Source organism: Tyto alba, unplaced genomic scaffold, assembly GCF_018691265.1.
Source record: "Tyto alba isolate M040663 unplaced genomic scaffold, T.alba_DEE_v4.0 Super-Scaffold_7, whole genome shotgun sequence".
Lineage (NCBI taxonomy): Eukaryota > Metazoa > Chordata > Aves > Strigiformes > Tytonidae > Tyto > Tyto alba.
Genome location: NW_024881328.1, coordinates 26,421,421 through 26,437,952, shown reverse-complemented (window position 1 = coordinate 26,437,952; position 16,532 = coordinate 26,421,421). Strand labels below are relative to the sequence as shown.

At 38.2% G+C, this 16,532-nt stretch overlaps 1 protein-coding gene across 1 annotated transcript in view; it reads left to right on the top strand.

Moving 5' to 3' along the window:
• TTN (titin) overlaps positions 1-16,532 on the top strand; it is a 240,837-nt gene that overhangs the window by 179,049 nt on the left and 45,256 nt on the right. The window contains exons 256-282 of the mRNA XM_042784452.1: positions 81-383; positions 504-812; positions 898-1,179; positions 1,410-1,709; positions 1,858-2,151; positions 2,248-5,214; positions 5,318-5,638; positions 5,752-6,036; positions 6,244-6,543; positions 6,863-7,165; positions 8,253-8,528; positions 8,642-8,941; positions 9,030-9,332; positions 9,575-9,874; positions 9,996-10,283; positions 10,374-10,670; positions 10,760-11,062; positions 11,157-11,462; positions 12,252-12,539; positions 12,647-12,937; positions 13,028-13,315; positions 13,469-14,059; positions 14,164-14,268; positions 14,751-14,948; positions 15,033-15,329; positions 15,469-16,056; positions 16,150-16,452. Coding sequence (XP_042640386.1) covers positions 81-383; positions 504-812; positions 898-1,179; positions 1,410-1,709; positions 1,858-2,151; positions 2,248-5,214; positions 5,318-5,638; positions 5,752-6,036; positions 6,244-6,543; positions 6,863-7,165; positions 8,253-8,528; positions 8,642-8,941; positions 9,030-9,332; positions 9,575-9,874; positions 9,996-10,283; positions 10,374-10,670; positions 10,760-11,062; positions 11,157-11,462; positions 12,252-12,539; positions 12,647-12,937; positions 13,028-13,315; positions 13,469-14,059; positions 14,164-14,268; positions 14,751-14,948; positions 15,033-15,329; positions 15,469-16,056; positions 16,150-16,452 — 10,986 coding nt within the window. The remainder of the gene's footprint in view (positions 1-80; positions 384-503; positions 813-897; positions 1,180-1,409; positions 1,710-1,857; positions 2,152-2,247; positions 5,215-5,317; positions 5,639-5,751; positions 6,037-6,243; positions 6,544-6,862; positions 7,166-8,252; positions 8,529-8,641; positions 8,942-9,029; positions 9,333-9,574; positions 9,875-9,995; positions 10,284-10,373; positions 10,671-10,759; positions 11,063-11,156; positions 11,463-12,251; positions 12,540-12,646; positions 12,938-13,027; positions 13,316-13,468; positions 14,060-14,163; positions 14,269-14,750; positions 14,949-15,032; positions 15,330-15,468; positions 16,057-16,149; positions 16,453-16,532) is intronic.

The following is a 16,532-nucleotide window of genomic DNA, read 5'->3' as shown; positions in this document are numbered from 1 at the left end:
TCATTTGCAATCTTACTTTGATATTTGAATCTTTACTCTCTCTGTAGTACTCATAAACTTTTTTTTTTTTCCCCCCCCAGGTGTTCCTGATGCACCTGAGCAACCAGTCATTAAGGATGTTACCAAAGACTCTGCAGTAGTGGTTTGGAACAAACCATATGATGGAGGCAAGCCAATAACAAATTATATTGTAGAAAAGAAGGAAACAATGGCTACAAGATGGGTCAGAGTTACCAAAGACCCGATTTTCCCCAGTACTCAGTTCAAAGTACCTGACCTCCTTGAAGGCTGTCAATATGAATTCCGTGTTTCAGCAGAAAATGAAATTGGTGTTGGTGATCCTAGTCCACCATCAAAGCCAATTTTCGCTAGAGATCCAATTGGTAAAGTATTAAATTTAACTTCTCACTGATATTTTAATGCACTCTTCAGATAGAAAATAATTTTAATAGTTTCCTTTTTTTTCCCCATTTCTTTCTTTTCTTTTCTTGCTTTCTTAACAGCAAAACCAAGTCCACCTGTTAATCCAGAAGCAGTAGATAAAACTAAAAATTCAGTTGATTTATCCTGGCAACCACCACGCCATGATGGTAATGGCAAGATAATTGGCTACCTTGTTGAGTATCAGAAAGTTGGAGATGAAGAATGGAAAAAGGCCAATCTTACAGCAGATTCCTGTCCTGAAACAAAATACAAAGTCACTGGCCTTACTGAGGGTTTGACCTATAAGTTCAGGGTCAAGGCAGTGAATGCAGCAGGTGAATCTGAACCAGCCTATGTTCCTGATCCAGTAGAAGTAAAGGACAGACTTGGTGAGTTTAATAATATCAGTTAAGTTTAACTAAGAAGTATTTTTTTTCCCTAATTTTCTAAAAAGAAATATAATTTTCATTCCAGAACCTCCTGAGCTGATACTTGATGCTAATATGGCCCGAGAACAGCATGTAAAAGCTGGAGATACCCTGAGACTTAGTGCTGTTATTAAAGGTGTTCCATTCCCAAAAGTTACTTGGAAGAAAGGAGATCATGAGGTCTCACCCAAAGCTGATATTGAGGTTACAGGAGTTGGCAGCAAGCTTGAAATTCGTAATACTGTCCATGAAGATGGTGGAATTTACTCCCTGACAGTTGAAAATCCAGCTGGTTCAAAGACTGTTTCAGTAAAAGTTGTGGTCTTAGGTAATCTTTTTGATGTTCCTTTTATACCGCATGTTTTTATTCTATAATGAGAGATTAAGAAATAAAGAAATGTCTGAAAAATATCAAACAACTGAGTTATAAGAAATATACAGTAGAAAAGGGACTAAAAATTACACAAAATATATTAATTTCTCTTGAAATTTGCTATTTTTTTTTTAAAATGATTTGGCTATCAAATAAATAATAGATTCCATTTTTGTTGATATTAGATAAACCTGGTCCACCAAGAAATCTGCAAATCAGTGAAGTTAGAAGTGATTCTTGCTATCTCACTTGGATGGAACCAGAAGATGATGGTGGCTCTGTGATTACCAACTATGTGGTGGAAAGGAGAGATGTAGCTTCTGCACAGTGGGTAGCAATCTCATCATCCTCCAAGAAACGCAGTCACATGGCTAAATACCTGATTGAAGGCACTCAGTATCTCTTCCGAGTTGCAGCTGAGAATCAGTTTGGTAGAGGTCCATATGTGGAAACACTCAAGCCTATTAAAGCTATAGATCCACTGCGTAAGTGTTTTTCAATTATATGATTTGTTTTGTTTAAGTTGTTTTGGTTAATTTTTGAGATTATCCTGTTGGTACTAATGTGAACATTAGCACACTGCTACCATAGATTGACCATGTTAGTAACTATTTCGGTTTTGTATTTTAAAAGATCCTCCAGGGCCACCAAAGAATCTGCATCATGTAGATGTTGACAAGAATGAAGTTTCCCTTGTTTGGAATCGACCAGATCGTGATGGTGGTGCTGAGATAACTGGATATTTGGTAGAATATCAGGAAGATGGTGCAGATGAATGGACAAAGTTCCAGACTGTCCCTATGTTAGACTGTGTTGTTACAGGCTTGCAGAAAGGAAAAATATATAAATTCCGTGTGAAAGCCCAGAATATTGTTGGTCTTAGCCTTCCAGATACAACTATACCCATAGAGTGTCAAGAAAAACTAGGTAATTTTTAGTTTTTCATGTTGTTTCACTGATTCTTTCTCTCTTCCTTTAAGCATTTCCCTTGAAAAGGTAATTTCTATTTTTCTCTAATTTCAGTACCTCCATCTGTGGAACTAGATGTGAAGTTAATTGAAGGTCTTGTTGTTAAAGCTGGCACCACAGTGAGACTTCCTGCGATTATGAGAGGTGTGCCAGTTCCCACTGCAAAATGGGTTACTGATGGCATTGAAATTAAAACAGATGGCAGACACAAGATTGAAACTGACGATTTTTCAACTGTACTTACCATCAAAGACTGTATAAGAAAAGATACAGGAGAATATCTACTCACAGTATCTAATGCGGCTGGCAGCAAAACTGTTGCTCTACATCTTACAGTTTTGGATGTTCCTGGCCCACCAACTGGTCCTATTAATATTCTTGAAGTAACACCAGAACATATGGTTATTTCTTGGCGCCCTCCTAAAGATGATGGTGGGAGTCCTATAATAAATTATATTGTTGAGAAGCGTCAATCAAAGAAAGAAACTTGGGGAGTGGTTAGCTCTGGAACAAGTCACACAAAAATTAAGATTCCACGACTGCAGAAAGGCTGTGAATATATTTTCCGTGTTCGGGCAGAAAATAAGATAGGCATTGGTGCACCCCTTGATTCAGAACCAACAATTGCGAAACATATGTTTGATCCACCATCCCCACCTGGTAAACCAACTGTTTATGATATTACAGAAAATGCTGCAACAGTGTCTTGGACCCTACCAAAATCTGATGGTGGAACTCCAATAACTGGTTATATACTTGAACGTCGGGAAGCATCTGGTAAATGGGTGCGTGTCAATAAGGCACCAATACTTGATATGAAATACAGAGTCACTGGTCTTTTTGAAGGCAACACATATGAATTCAGAGTTTTTGCAGAAAACATGGTGGGCTTAAGCAAACCATCTCCAAGCTCCGATCCAATAAAAGCGTCACGTCCTATCACTCCTCCTGGACCACCTATAAATCCAAAATTAAAAGACAAAACCAAAGAAACAGCTGATCTTGTGTGGACTAAGCCCCTCAAAGATGGTGGAAGCCCAATTCTGGGATATATTGTGGAATGTCAGAAAACTGGAACTACACAGTGGAATAGGATTAATAAGGATGAACTCATTAGACAGTGTGCTTACAGAGTACCTGGGTTAGTAGAAGGAAATGAATATAAATTCCGAATAAAAGCTGTCAACATTGTGGGAGAAGGAGAACCAAGAGAACTGGCAGAAACTGTACTTGCAAAGGATATTCTTTCTCCTCCAGAAGTAAGCCTAGATGTAACCTGTCGAGACTTAATTACTGTCCGAGTAGGCCAAACAATCCGTATTACTGGTAAAGTAAAAGGCAGGCCAGATCCTGACATAACTTGGTCTAAAGATGGCAAAGTACTAGTCCAAGAAAAGCGTGTTGAAATAGTCCATGATCTACCTAATGTTGAACTGCAGGTGAAAGAAGCCAAAAGATCTGATCATGGCAAATATATAATAGCAGCTAAGAACAGCTGTGGACATGCTCAAGCCTTTGCTGTTGTTAATGTACTTGACAGACCTGGACCATGTCAGAACCTGAAAATAAGCTATGTCACAAAAGATTCTTGTATGATCGCTTGGGAGAGTCCAGTGGATAATGGTGGCTCTGAAATTACAAATTACATAGTAGAGTACCGTCAACCAAACCAGAGGGGATGGTCAATTGTCTCCTCTGATATCACTAAACGATTAGTAAAGGCAAATCTTATAGAGAACCGTGAATACTTCTTCAGAGTTTGTGCAGAAAATAAAATAGGTCCAGGTCCTTGCATTGAGACCAAGACTCCCATCCTTGCCATCAATCCTATTGACAAGCCTGGAGAGCCAGAAAATCTTCACATTGCAGAGAAAGGAAAGACATTTGTATATCTGAAATGGAGAAGGCCAGATTATGATGGTGGAAGTCCCAATTTAAGTTACCATGTTGAGAGAAAACTGAAAGATTCAGATGAATGGGAAAGGGTTCACAAAGGCAGCATTAAGGAAACACACTACATGGTAGATAAATGTGTTGAAAATAAGATTTACCAATTCCGAGTTCAAACAAAGAATGAGGCAGGTGAAAGTGACTGGGTAAGAACAGCTGAAGTTGTTGTGAAGGAAGATCTGCAGAAACCAGTTCTGGACTTGAAGTTAAGTGGGGTGCTAACCGTGAAAGCAGGTGACACAATTAGAATTGAGGCTGGAGTCAGAGGAAAACCACAGCCTGAAGTTGTATGGACAAAAGACAAAGATGCCACAGATCTAACCAGATCTCCAAGAGTCAGTATCGAAACAACTTCTGACACATCTAAGTTTGTTCTCACAAAATCAAGGCGTAGTGATGGTGGGAAATATGTAATTACTGCAACTAACACAGCTGGTAGTTTTGTAGCATACGCTACTGTTATTGTTTTGGATAAACCAGGTCCTGTAAGAAACTTGAAAGTCACTGACATTTCAAGTGATAGATGTACTGTTACTTGGGACCCTCCAGAAGACGATGGTGGTTGTGAAATACAGAACTACATCCTGGAAAAATGTGAAAGCAAGCGTATGGTTTGGTCTACTTACTCTTCCTCTGTCCTAACAAACTATGCAAATGTGACACGCCTCATTGAAGGTAATGAATATATATTCCGAGTTCGTGCAGAGAATAAAATGGGCACTGGCCCACCAACAGAAACACACCCAATTATTGCAAAAACAAAATATGACAGACCTGGACGCCCTGACCCTCCAGATGTCACAAGAGTTAGCAAAGAAGAGATGACTGTAGTTTGGAATCCACCAGAATATGATGGTGGTAAATCAATTACAGGATACATTTTAGAGAAGAAAGAGAAACGATCACTAAGATGGGTTCCTGTTACTAAAACTGCAATCCCAGAGAGACGCAAGAAGGTTACTAATCTCATCCCTGGTCATGAATACCAGTTCCGTGTCAGTGCCGAAAATGAAGTTGGACTTGGAGAACCAAGCTTGCCATCAAGACCTGTAGTAGCAAAAGACCCAATAGGTATCATACCACCATATTCTACTATATTTTGTTTTAACATTAATATAGTAGACTGGTAAATTGCACAACTATATTCTCATCTGTAATTCTTATTGTCTTTCAGAACCACCTGGTCCTCCCACAAACTTGAGAGTGGTTGATAGCACAAAGAGTTCCATAACTCTTGGCTGGGGAAAACCAGTGTATGATGGTGGTGCTCCAATTATTGGATATGTTGTGGAAATTAGACCAAAAGTTGAGGGTGCTGATCCTGAAGCAGGATGGAAACGATGTAATGTTGCTGCCCAACTTATTCATACAGAATTTACAGCCACCAGCCTGGATGAGAACCAGTTATATGAGTTCAGAGTTTCTGCCCAAAACCAGGTTGGTCTTGGCCGACCAGCTGAACTGAAAGAAGCTGTGTCTCCCAAAGAAATACTAGGTGAGATTTCCCATCCTCTTTATGGGTATTTACATACAAACTTTATTTGTTCTGCTTTTATTTTATTTCATGAGCTAAACTTTGCATTAAATTTCTTTAATTTTGTCTTTTAGAACCTCCTGAGATTGAGTTGGATGCAAGCATGAGAAAATTAGTCACAGTCAGGGCAGGATGTCCTATTAGACTTTTTGCCATTGTTAGGGGTCGCCCAGCACCAAAAGTCACATGGAGGAGAATGGGTATTGATAATGTTATCAGAAAAGGACAAGTTGATCTGGTTGACACTATGGCCTTCTGTGTCATTCCCAATTCAACACGTGATGACTCAGGCAAATATTCACTGACACTTGTGAATGTAGCTGGAGAAAAGGCTGTATTTGTGAATGTCAGAGTCCTGGGTAAGTAATGAGAAAAATACCTCTAGACAATTTTTTAACTATATCGAATGTTCATTGCAGGAATTTTTATGACTCCCAGGTGCTACAGTTTTTGAACACAACTGTATCATCTAATACTAACTCCCCCTATATAGGAAGCTGTTAACCCCCTTTAATTTTAACTTATTAAAGAAGAAAAGACTAGCATAATTTGAAATTTCTTTATAGATACTCCTGGACCTGTGGTGGACTTCAAGGCTTCAGATGTCACCAAGATGTCATGCCATCTTTCATGGGCACCTCCAGAGAATGATGGTGGTAGCCCAGTGACTCATTACATCCTGCAGAAACGTGAGGCTGACAGGAAGACCTGGGGAACAGTCACTGCAGAACTAAAGAAAACTAGTTTCCAAATAGCTAACCTTGTGCCTGGAAATGAATATTTCTTTAGAGTAACAGCAGTAAATGAATATGGGTCAGGTGTTCCAAGTGACATACCAAAACCAGTTCTAGCAACAGATCCCCTAAGTAAGTATGCCTTTATGCCCATTTTATGGTTTTTCTCTAACTTAAATAAGATCTTGTATTTTTTGAAAGTTGATGTTTCTAAATTGGACAATGCTACTAACTACTCAGTGATAAACATAAATATTTCTGTGACAATTTCTTTCAAGTAATGCAATCTATGAATATAGTACCTTTGCAATTATAAGAATTTTGCTCTTTTCCATATTGTTCTTGTTGAGTTAGCATGCATAGCATCCAATAATTCAACAAGTATTCAATAGTCAGAAAATCTTGGAAATTCTATGTTTAATGTGTTTCTTTTTTTTTTTTCCCCTGAAAGGTGAACCTGATCCACCAAGAAAACTTGAAGTTACTGAAATTACAAAGAATAGTGCTACCTTAGGCTGGCTGCCACCGCTGCGTGATGGAGGCTCTAAAGTTGATGGGTACATTGTTAGCTACAGAGAAGATGAGCAACCAGCAGATCGCTGGACAGAATATTCAGTTGTTAAAGATCTCTCCATTGTTGTAGCTGGTCTGAAAGAGGGAAAGAAGTACAAGTTCAGAGTGGCAGCTAGAAATGCCATAGGAGTAAGTTTGCCGAGAGAAACTGAAGGAGTATTTGAAATTAAAGAACAACTCAGTAAGTAACAATTTAAATACTACCTATGTTGCAATATTCTGCTTTAATAATTTAATGAGAAAGAATTCTTGCTCTTTGAGTGAGTCCTGGAAAGACATATGCTCTATGGAAGATTATGGTTAACTGTATCGAATATTTTGACAGGTCAGAAAGGATGAGAGTTGACCACTAATTGAGAAATATTACATTTTTTTGCAAGTGTGGTTTCAGTTGAAACCAGAAGATATGAACTAAGGAGAAATAATAAATACATTCAATGAACTTAAAATGAAAAAGAGTCTGAGTGGTAGTTTGAGAGATAAATGGGGCCAAAAGTGTAAGCTATTTTAATATAAGATAAAACAAATTATTTATATTGTAGAGTTAGTTGAGAATGTAAAACAAAAGTCAGGCAGAACAGGTTGGCCTAATTAAAGTGTTAGAGTCCCTGAGGCCCAGAAGACCTAGAGGTAAGGGGCAGATGAGAAGAACCTTCATTTATGACATGGTAAGAGGAAGAAAGGAGTATGGGAGCAAAAGAGAATGGAAACTAGTCGATGGCAGGAAGAAAAGTACACAAATCATACTGCCAGGTTTCTTTTGGAAGAAATCAGAAAGATTTTGTGCAAAATAAGAAGTAGGAGAAAGGATTCTACTTGAAGACTAATTCAAGGGTATAAAAAGTTTGACTGTGGAAATTAGTTTAATTCAGTGAGAACTTCAGCCTTTCTTTACTCCTCCTTCATGTTTGTCTTGTAAAAAGTCCGCAATAATTAAGCAACAAGTTCCAGATATAAAGAGAAATTATGTGTCATGCATTAACAGTGCACAAGCCTCTACATAAATATGTGAGGAAGCAATCCAAACTCAAAAAGATTCTCTTACAAGCTGCAGAAGAATGTAAAAGTAAGTCTGGAATAAATATGGCCCACTGCAAATTCTCTGGTTGTCCATAAGTGGAACCTAAATTAAAAATTATCAAGTCATTCTTACTGGTTATTCCACTTGAGAGAGAAGCAGATAACTTTCACATGAAAACATCAGAAAAATTAAATTAATATGTCATAGAAGTTGAATTTATGTGTCTATGTGTGATTTTTTTTTTCAGTCCCACCTAAGATTCTGATGCCTGATCACGTTCACATTAAAGCTGGAAAGAAACTGAGAATTGAAGCGCATGTATATGGAAAGCCTCAGCCAGTCTGTAAATGGTTGAAAGGAGATCAAGATGTCCTTACATCCAGTCGGCTTGCTGTGCATAAGGCAGAAAAGTCTTCTGTTCTTATCATTAAGGATGTGACTAGAAAAGATTCTGATTTTTATACTCTTACTGCAGAAAATAGCTCTGGTACTGATAGTCAGAAAATCAGAGTGATAGTCATGGGTATGTTCCATTTGATTATTTTTAAACCCAGCTTTATACAAAACTAGTCTCAGTATATTCCGGTGGTTGCCTTTTCTTTCATCCCTTTTTTTCTTAATATACTTTTTGTGCAGATAAACCAGGTCCACCACAGCCTCCATTTGATATTTCTGAAGTAGATGCTGATGCTTGCACTCTTGCGTGGCATATACCCCTCGAAGATGGTGGCAGTAACATTACAAACTATGTAGTTGAGAAATGTGATGTAAGTCGAGGAGACTGGGTCACTGCTTTAGCTTCTGTCACAAAGACAAGCTGCAGAATTGGAAAACTAATTCCCGGAGAAGAATATATGTTCCGTGTTCGTGCTGAAAATCGTTTTGGGATTTCTGAGCCACTTACTTCTGGCAAGATGATTGCTAGGTTCCCATTTGGTATGTCAGGTTTTGGTAGCAGCATTTATTTTTAGTCCTCCTAGTAAGAAAGCATGTGATCAACATCCATCTTTATATTTCTTTCTAGATGTTCCTAGTGAACCGAAGAACGCACGTATTACCAAGGTCAATAAGGACTGCATTTTTGTTGCCTGGGATAAACCAGATAGTGATGGAGGCAGTCCAATCACTGGTTATCTCATTGAGCGCAAAGAAAGGAACAGTTTATTGTGGGTGAAAGCTAATGACACAGCTGTGCGACACACAGAATATCCTTGTGTGGGACTCATCGAAGGTCTTGAGTATACTTTCAGAATTTATGCACTGAACAGAGCTGGAGCAAGTAAACCTAGTAAACCAACTGAGTTTGTCACAGCAAGAGCACCAGTTGGTAAGCCAAACATACCAATAATTTGCAACAAACTACTGCTTATATGGTAATTTTTAATATGTCTGCAACTCTTTATGATCTTCAGTTTGCACTTATTTTTAGATTTCCATGTTTACCATGACTGCACTGTGAGTGACCTGTTGTGGGTATGCTGTAAATAGGAATCAGCACTATTAAAGCCATTTTTTAATATGTTAGCTCTTTTGGTAAAACAGACTATAACATGATCTTATTTGACTTAGATCCCCCTGGAAAACCTGAAGTTATTGATGTCACTAAGAGTACTGTATCACTGGTATGGACAAGACCAAAGCATGATGGTGGTAGCAAACTTATTGGATACTTTGTTGAAGCTTGCAAATTACCTGGTGATAAGTGGGTTCGGTGCAATACAACCCCACATCAAATACCGCTAGAAGAGTACACTGCTACTGATTTGGAAGAAAATGCTCAGTATCAATTTAGAGCAATTGCCAAGACAGCAGTTAACATTAGCCGACCTTCAGAACCTTCTGATCCAGTGACCATTCATCCAGAAAATGGTAAGAAATGGAAAAGCATTTGAGAACTCTCATACGAGTCTGTGCATATTGAACTCCCATGTGAATAAGGAGATGTTTATCTCTTACTAGATTGATTAACTCTTGGGCTCTTTCCTTTCAGTTCCCCCCAGAATAGAGTTGGATCTGTCTATGCAATCACAGCTTACAGTAAAAGCTGGAACTAATGTGCGTCTGGAGGCAAATGTATATGGCAAGCCTATGCCAACAATCACCTGGAAGAAAGAAGGAGAAGTTTTAAAGCCTTCTGAAGGTGTTAAGATCACCACTAAGAGAAATCTTGCTACAGTTGAATTGTTCAGTGTTAACAGGAAGCAAACGGGAGACTATACTATTACTGCTGAAAATGCAAGTGGATCAAAGTCAGCAACCATTAAGCTTAAAGTACTTGGTAAGCTAGACTGTCTCTTAATAAATACATTTATAGCTAAATGATATAGCAAGAGATAGAGCTATAACAATGTGATGTCAATTTTTCCAGATAAACCTGGTCCACCAGCCTCCGTTAAAATCAAACACATGTATGCAGATCGTGCAATGCTTTCTTGGGAGCCTCCTCTGGAAGATGGAGGTTCAGAAATTACTAACTACATTGTAGACAAGCGTGAAACAAGCAGACCAAACTGGGCCCAAGTCAGTGCCAATGTACCCATTACAAGCTGCACAGTGGAGAAACTAATAGAAGGACATGAGTATCAGTTCCGCATTTGTGCTGAAAACAAATACGGTGTTGGAGACCCTATCTTCACTGAACCAGCAGTTGCTAAGAATCCATATGGTAAGTGCTTTGTAGGATAGCTTAGTTAGTCACTGTTTTTTTGTGTACACTTATGAATGTGAACATAATTTTAAAATTAATCTTCACAGATGTACCTGGACCTTGTGATCCACCAATAATTAGCAATGTAACGAAAGACTTTATGACAGTTAGCTGGAAGCCACCAGCTAGTGATGGTGGATCCCCAATAACTGGTTATATACTTGAGAAGCGTGAAACTAAGGCTCTTAACTGGACAAAGGTGAACAGAAAACCTGTCATTGAAAGAACTATTAAGGCTACTGGACTGCAAGAAGGAACAGAATATGAGTTCCGTGTGACAGCGTTGAATAAGGCTGGACCTGGCAAGCCTAGTGCACCATCTAAAGCAGTGTATGCTCGTGACCCTCAATGTAAGCTAAAAGTCTTCAGACATTTTCCATGGTTATTTCCAAATACTTTTGTACAGCATTTGGTACGATAACTTTATGTTATGTTAATTCTCAGATCCTCCTGGCCCACCTGCTTTCCCAAAAGTGGTTGATACAACTCGTAATTCAATAAGCCTGTCATGGAGCAAACCAGCATATGATGGAGGAAGTCCTATTATTGGTTATCTAGTGGAAGCAAAAAGAGCTGATACAGAAAACTGGGTCAGATGCAATCTACCCAAGAACTTACAGGCTACGCGATTTGTGGTGACAGGGCTGATAGAAGATACGGAGTACCAGTTCCGCATTTATGCTGTCAATAAAATTGGATACAGTGATCCAAGTGATGTTCCTGATAAACACACTGCCAAAGACATTTTAAGTATGTTCACTAAAAAAAAATTACCTTGTTGATTTTTGCTTTAATTCATGGGATGGGGTTCCAAAACCAAGATTTGTCACAGATCACAGAAGCAGATTAATTTAGAATGTGCCAACTCTCAAAAAAAAAAAAAAAAAAAAAAAAAAGTAGGGTAAAAGTGGCTAATTTGGAAGAGAATAGGGCAGTTAGGAACTGAGTAGAATCTGAATGGTGTCTGCTTTTTTCATTTGTATGCTAGATACTCTTCTGCCTCATATTTTGGGTCTTCGAGAATTTTTTCTTTCTCTAATCCTAAAATTAGACTTTTCAGATCTCTCTTCTATTCTTAAAACTTCCAGTCTTCTTCATGTCTTCTAAGTAATTTGAAGCCAAGATTACTAATCTAAGCATCTGTGTGGCACACTATTTAATTTTATGACATTTATTCGTGAAGAGCCACGTTCATTTCTGTATGCATATTGCTGTGTGTACAAAAGTTTTGCTTCACAGAACTGCCTTGGTTCAAGATAAGCAGTACTGTCCAGGAGGCTTTGAAACTCCTTTGAATTCTAGAGGAACTAGGAGACTTCTTCATATGATAAGTAATGTAAATGGTAGAAAAGGCAGAAAAAAAAGAAGTGAAATCAGTGCAAAAATATTCCAAGTTTGCAAATGATCTTGAAATAGGAGTCAGGACACTAACTCACTAACCTAGTGAAATGCCAGTAAAGAGGGACGTTTTGTCACAGTAGTTTTAGTGATACTCTCAAATATTATGTTTTAATTGCATGTTTTTTATTAAACACACAGTTCCTCCTGAAGGAGAACTTGATGCGGAACTGAGGAAAGTCCTTGTGTTGCGTGCTGGAGTTACAATGAGACTTTATGTGCCAGTAAGAGGACGTCCACCTCCAAAGATTACATGGTCTAAAGTGGGTGCCAACCTAAGAGATCGGCAAGGACTAGACATCAAGTCAACTGATTTTGATACCTTCTTGCGTTGTGAAAATGTAAACAAATATGATGCTGGAAAATATGTCCTCAGTCTGGAGAACACTTGTGGCAAAAAGGCATACACCATTGTTGTAAAAGTACTTGGTAAGTGTCAGGGTTTCCCCCATTATAATATACTTGTTAACTTTTTAACTGATCATTTTTTGTATTCTGTTTACTAAATCAAATGTGGTGTTGTTGTGTTTATCTAGATACTCCAGGCCCCCCAATAAACCTGATCGTAAAGGAAGCATCTAAGGATTCCGCCTTCATTACATGGGAACCTCCACTAATAGATGGCGGCAGTCCAATCACAAATTATGTTGTTGAAAAACGTGATGCAGAAAGAAAGTCATGGTCCACAGTAACAACAGAATGTCCAAAGACAAGCTGCAGGATAACTAACTTAGAAGAAGGCAAATCTTACTTCTTCAGGGTTTTTGCTGAAAATGAATATGGTATTGGTGACCCCTGTGAAACTCGTGATGCTGTTAAAGCTTCTGGTAAGAAAAAATTAATCCATTTTGTCTATTTTGGTATTCAAATCATTTTTATTTTTAGCTTGAATCATACTTACTATGCTTTTCTTCTAGAAACACCTGGGCCAGTTGTGGATCTAAAAGCTTCAGCTGTGACAAAATCATCATGTAATTTAGTATGGAAAAAACCTATCAGTGATGGTGGAAGCCGTATTTTTGCATATGTTGTTGAGGTCCTGACTGGTGAAGATGAATGGCAAGAAGTCATGCGGGCAAAGAACCTCCATTTTTCAATGAGAGACCTAAAAGAAGGAGAAGAATACACTTTTAGAGTGAGAGCCCAAAATGATGCTGGTTATGGAACGCCAACAGAGCTCACAATTGTAGCAAGAGATGATGTTGGTAAGAAGCACAATCATCAGTTCAATGCTTCACTTTCCTAAATTACATTTTTTTTGCACTTACTATTACTCTGCTTATATACAAATCAGATGCCTTTAAAATAGCATCTTAGTTTATGCATAGTTGAATAATCAGTTTCTTCTGTTTTTACAGTGGCACCTGATCTTGATTTAAGAGATCTACCTGACTTGTGCTACGTAGCTAAAGAGGGTAGCAATTTCCGTCTTAAAATCCCAATTAAAGGCAAGCCTGTCCCAACTGTGACTTGGAAGAAAGGTGAAGACCAGGCACTTACTGAAAGTGGAAGAGTTGCATTTGAATCTACAGCAGTTAACACCACACTTGTAGTACATGATTGCCAGAAAGCTGATGCTGGAAAATACACGATAACTCTGAAGAATGTTGCTGGCAGCAAGGAAGGCACTATTTCTGTGAAAGTTGTTGGCAAACCTGGCATACCAACCGGTCCAGTGAAATTTGAAGAAGTCACAGCTGATGCCATCACCTTAAAGTGGGGCCCTCCAAAAGATGATGGTGGTTCAGAAATCACTAATTATGTCCTAGAGAAGAGAGATAATGTAAACAATAAGTGGGTGACTTGTGCCTCTGCAGTCCAGAAAACCACATTTAGAGTTACAAGACTTCATGAAGGAAATGAATATACATTCAGGATCAAGGCTGAAAATAAATATGGAGTAGGTGAAGGTCTTAAATCTGACCCTGTCATTGCAAAACATCCATTTGGTAAGTATCCATTATAGTTTTTAAAATTTAAAAAAAAAAAAAAAAAAAAGTTTTAGGAGTAATACTTATGTTTAATGTTACTGCATTTTTTTTATACTATTTAGATGTGCCAGATGCTCCTCCACCTCCCAACATTGTTGATGTTCGGCATGAATCTGTAGCTTTAACTTGGACTGATCCCAAAAGAACTGGAGGCTCACCAATCACAGGTATATCCCCCAAAGCCTCCCTAGTATTTAATTTCTTAATAGTTCTTTCTCTCTGTCAAAAAGTAAGATAAAACTATCAAGTGTTTAAGCTTAAATTGAATGATTGATTGATTTCACTCTTTATTTCCTACTCTTTCTCTATGATGGAATTTTTTTTTTTTTTTAATTTAACTTAAAACTCAGGAAAAGGCTAACTGAGAAACAATATTTTTGCACAGAGCCAAAACATCTAAAGAAAGAAAACCAAAATCACCTATGTGTTACATTACTTGGGTCTATAATATTAGCAATTTTCATTTACAACCATCTCATCATACAACCTTATGTATGTCCACATCCATTTCTTAATATGTTTTTCAGTGTTCCTCTTGCACAATATCTATGTGACATGCCATACAGGCAGCATGATGTTTCACAGTGCTATGAGAAATGAAAGTTTCTAGAAAACACCTCATATTTTCATCTCACCATTTATCTTTTAGGTTATCACATTGAAGTCAAAGAAAGAAATAGTCTTCTGTGGAAGAGAGCAAATAAAACACCAATAAGAATGAAAGATTTCAGAGTGACAGGGTTAACTGAAGGTCTGGAATATGAATTCAGAGTAATGGCAATCAATATGGCTGGAGTAGGTAAACCAAGTCTGCCATCTGAACCAGTTGTGGCACTTGATCCTATTGGTAAGTCACCAGGAGAATAAAAAAGAAAATTTTGAATTTTGAAATAACTTTTCTTTGACCACTATTTATTATTTTTTCTTCTAGATCCCCCTGGGAAACCTGAAGTTATCAATGTAACTAGGAACTCAGTAACTCTCATTTGGACAGAACCAAAGTATGATGGTGGACATAAATTAATTGGCTATATTGTTGAAAAGCGTGATTTACCCTCAAAGACTTGGACAAAAGCCAATCATGTGAATGTTCCAGACTGTGCATTTACTGTAACTGACCTCTCTGAAGGCTCCAAATATGAGTTCAGAATTAGAGCGAAGAACACTGCTGGAGCTATCAGTCCTCCATCTGAATCTACAGACACCATACTATGCAAGGATGAGTATGGTATGTAGATGGCATTAAAAATGTAGAACATTTTTTGAACAATTAATACCAAATCCTCCTCTTCTTTTTTTTTTTTTTCCCTCCTGTATTCTTGTTATAATAATCAGGGGGTGGGTTGTTTGTTTGTTTGTTTTGACAGAGGCACCAAGCATTGTTGTCGATCCTACTTTGAAGGAAGGCTTAACAGTAAAAGCAGGAGACACCATTACAGTGTCTGCTATTAGCATCCGTGGCAAACCACCTCCAACTTCAGCATGGTCAAAAGCTGGAAAGGATTTTAGACCTTCAGAGCTTGTGCACATTGAAACAACACCAACTTCTTCTACTCTAACTGTCAAATATGCAGCCAGAAAAGATTCTGGAGAATACACAATCACTGCAACCAATCCTTTTGGCACTAAGCAGGAGAGCATACATGTGAAAGTTTTAGATGTTCCAGGACCTCCGGGGCCTATTGAGATCAGCAACGTTTCAGCAGAAAAAGCAACTCTTACATGGTCACCTCCTGCAGAAGATGGTGGATCACCAGTCAAATCATATGTTCTTGAAAAGAGAGAAACTAGCCGACTGCTCTGGACATTGGTTGCTGAAAATATTGAAAGCTGTAGGCATGTTGTTAGCAAGCTCATTCAAGGAAATGAGTATGTTTTCCGTGTCTCAGCAGTAAATCAATACGGCAAGGGTGAACCAGTACAATCAGAACCAGTTAAAATGGTGGATAGATATGGTACGTAGAAGAAGCTAACAGGTTCCAGTGTGTTTTTATTAATCTCTGAAGCCTTGATTTTTGTTTTACTTGTACTTTTTCCTTCCTTAACAGGTCCCCCAGGCCCTCCTGGAAAACCAGAAGTAACAAATGTGACTAAAAATACTGTCACAGTTACCTGGAAAAGACCAGTAGATGATGGTGGAAGTGAAATCACAGGTTACTATGTGGAGCGAAGAGAAAAGAAAGGTTTAAGATGGGTCAGAGCAACGAAGAAACCAGTTTCAGATCTTAGATGCAAAGTAACTGGTCTCCTGGAAGGAAATGAATATGAATTCCGTGTCAGTGCAGAAAATAGAGCAGGAGTTGGACCACCAAGTGATGCTTCAAACTCAGTCATATGCAAGGATGTTGCATGTTAGTATCATACCTTTCTTTGTTGGGAGTGTCTGAGATGGGTGAGGAGCATATTCTGACAGTTTAAGAGTGACTTATTC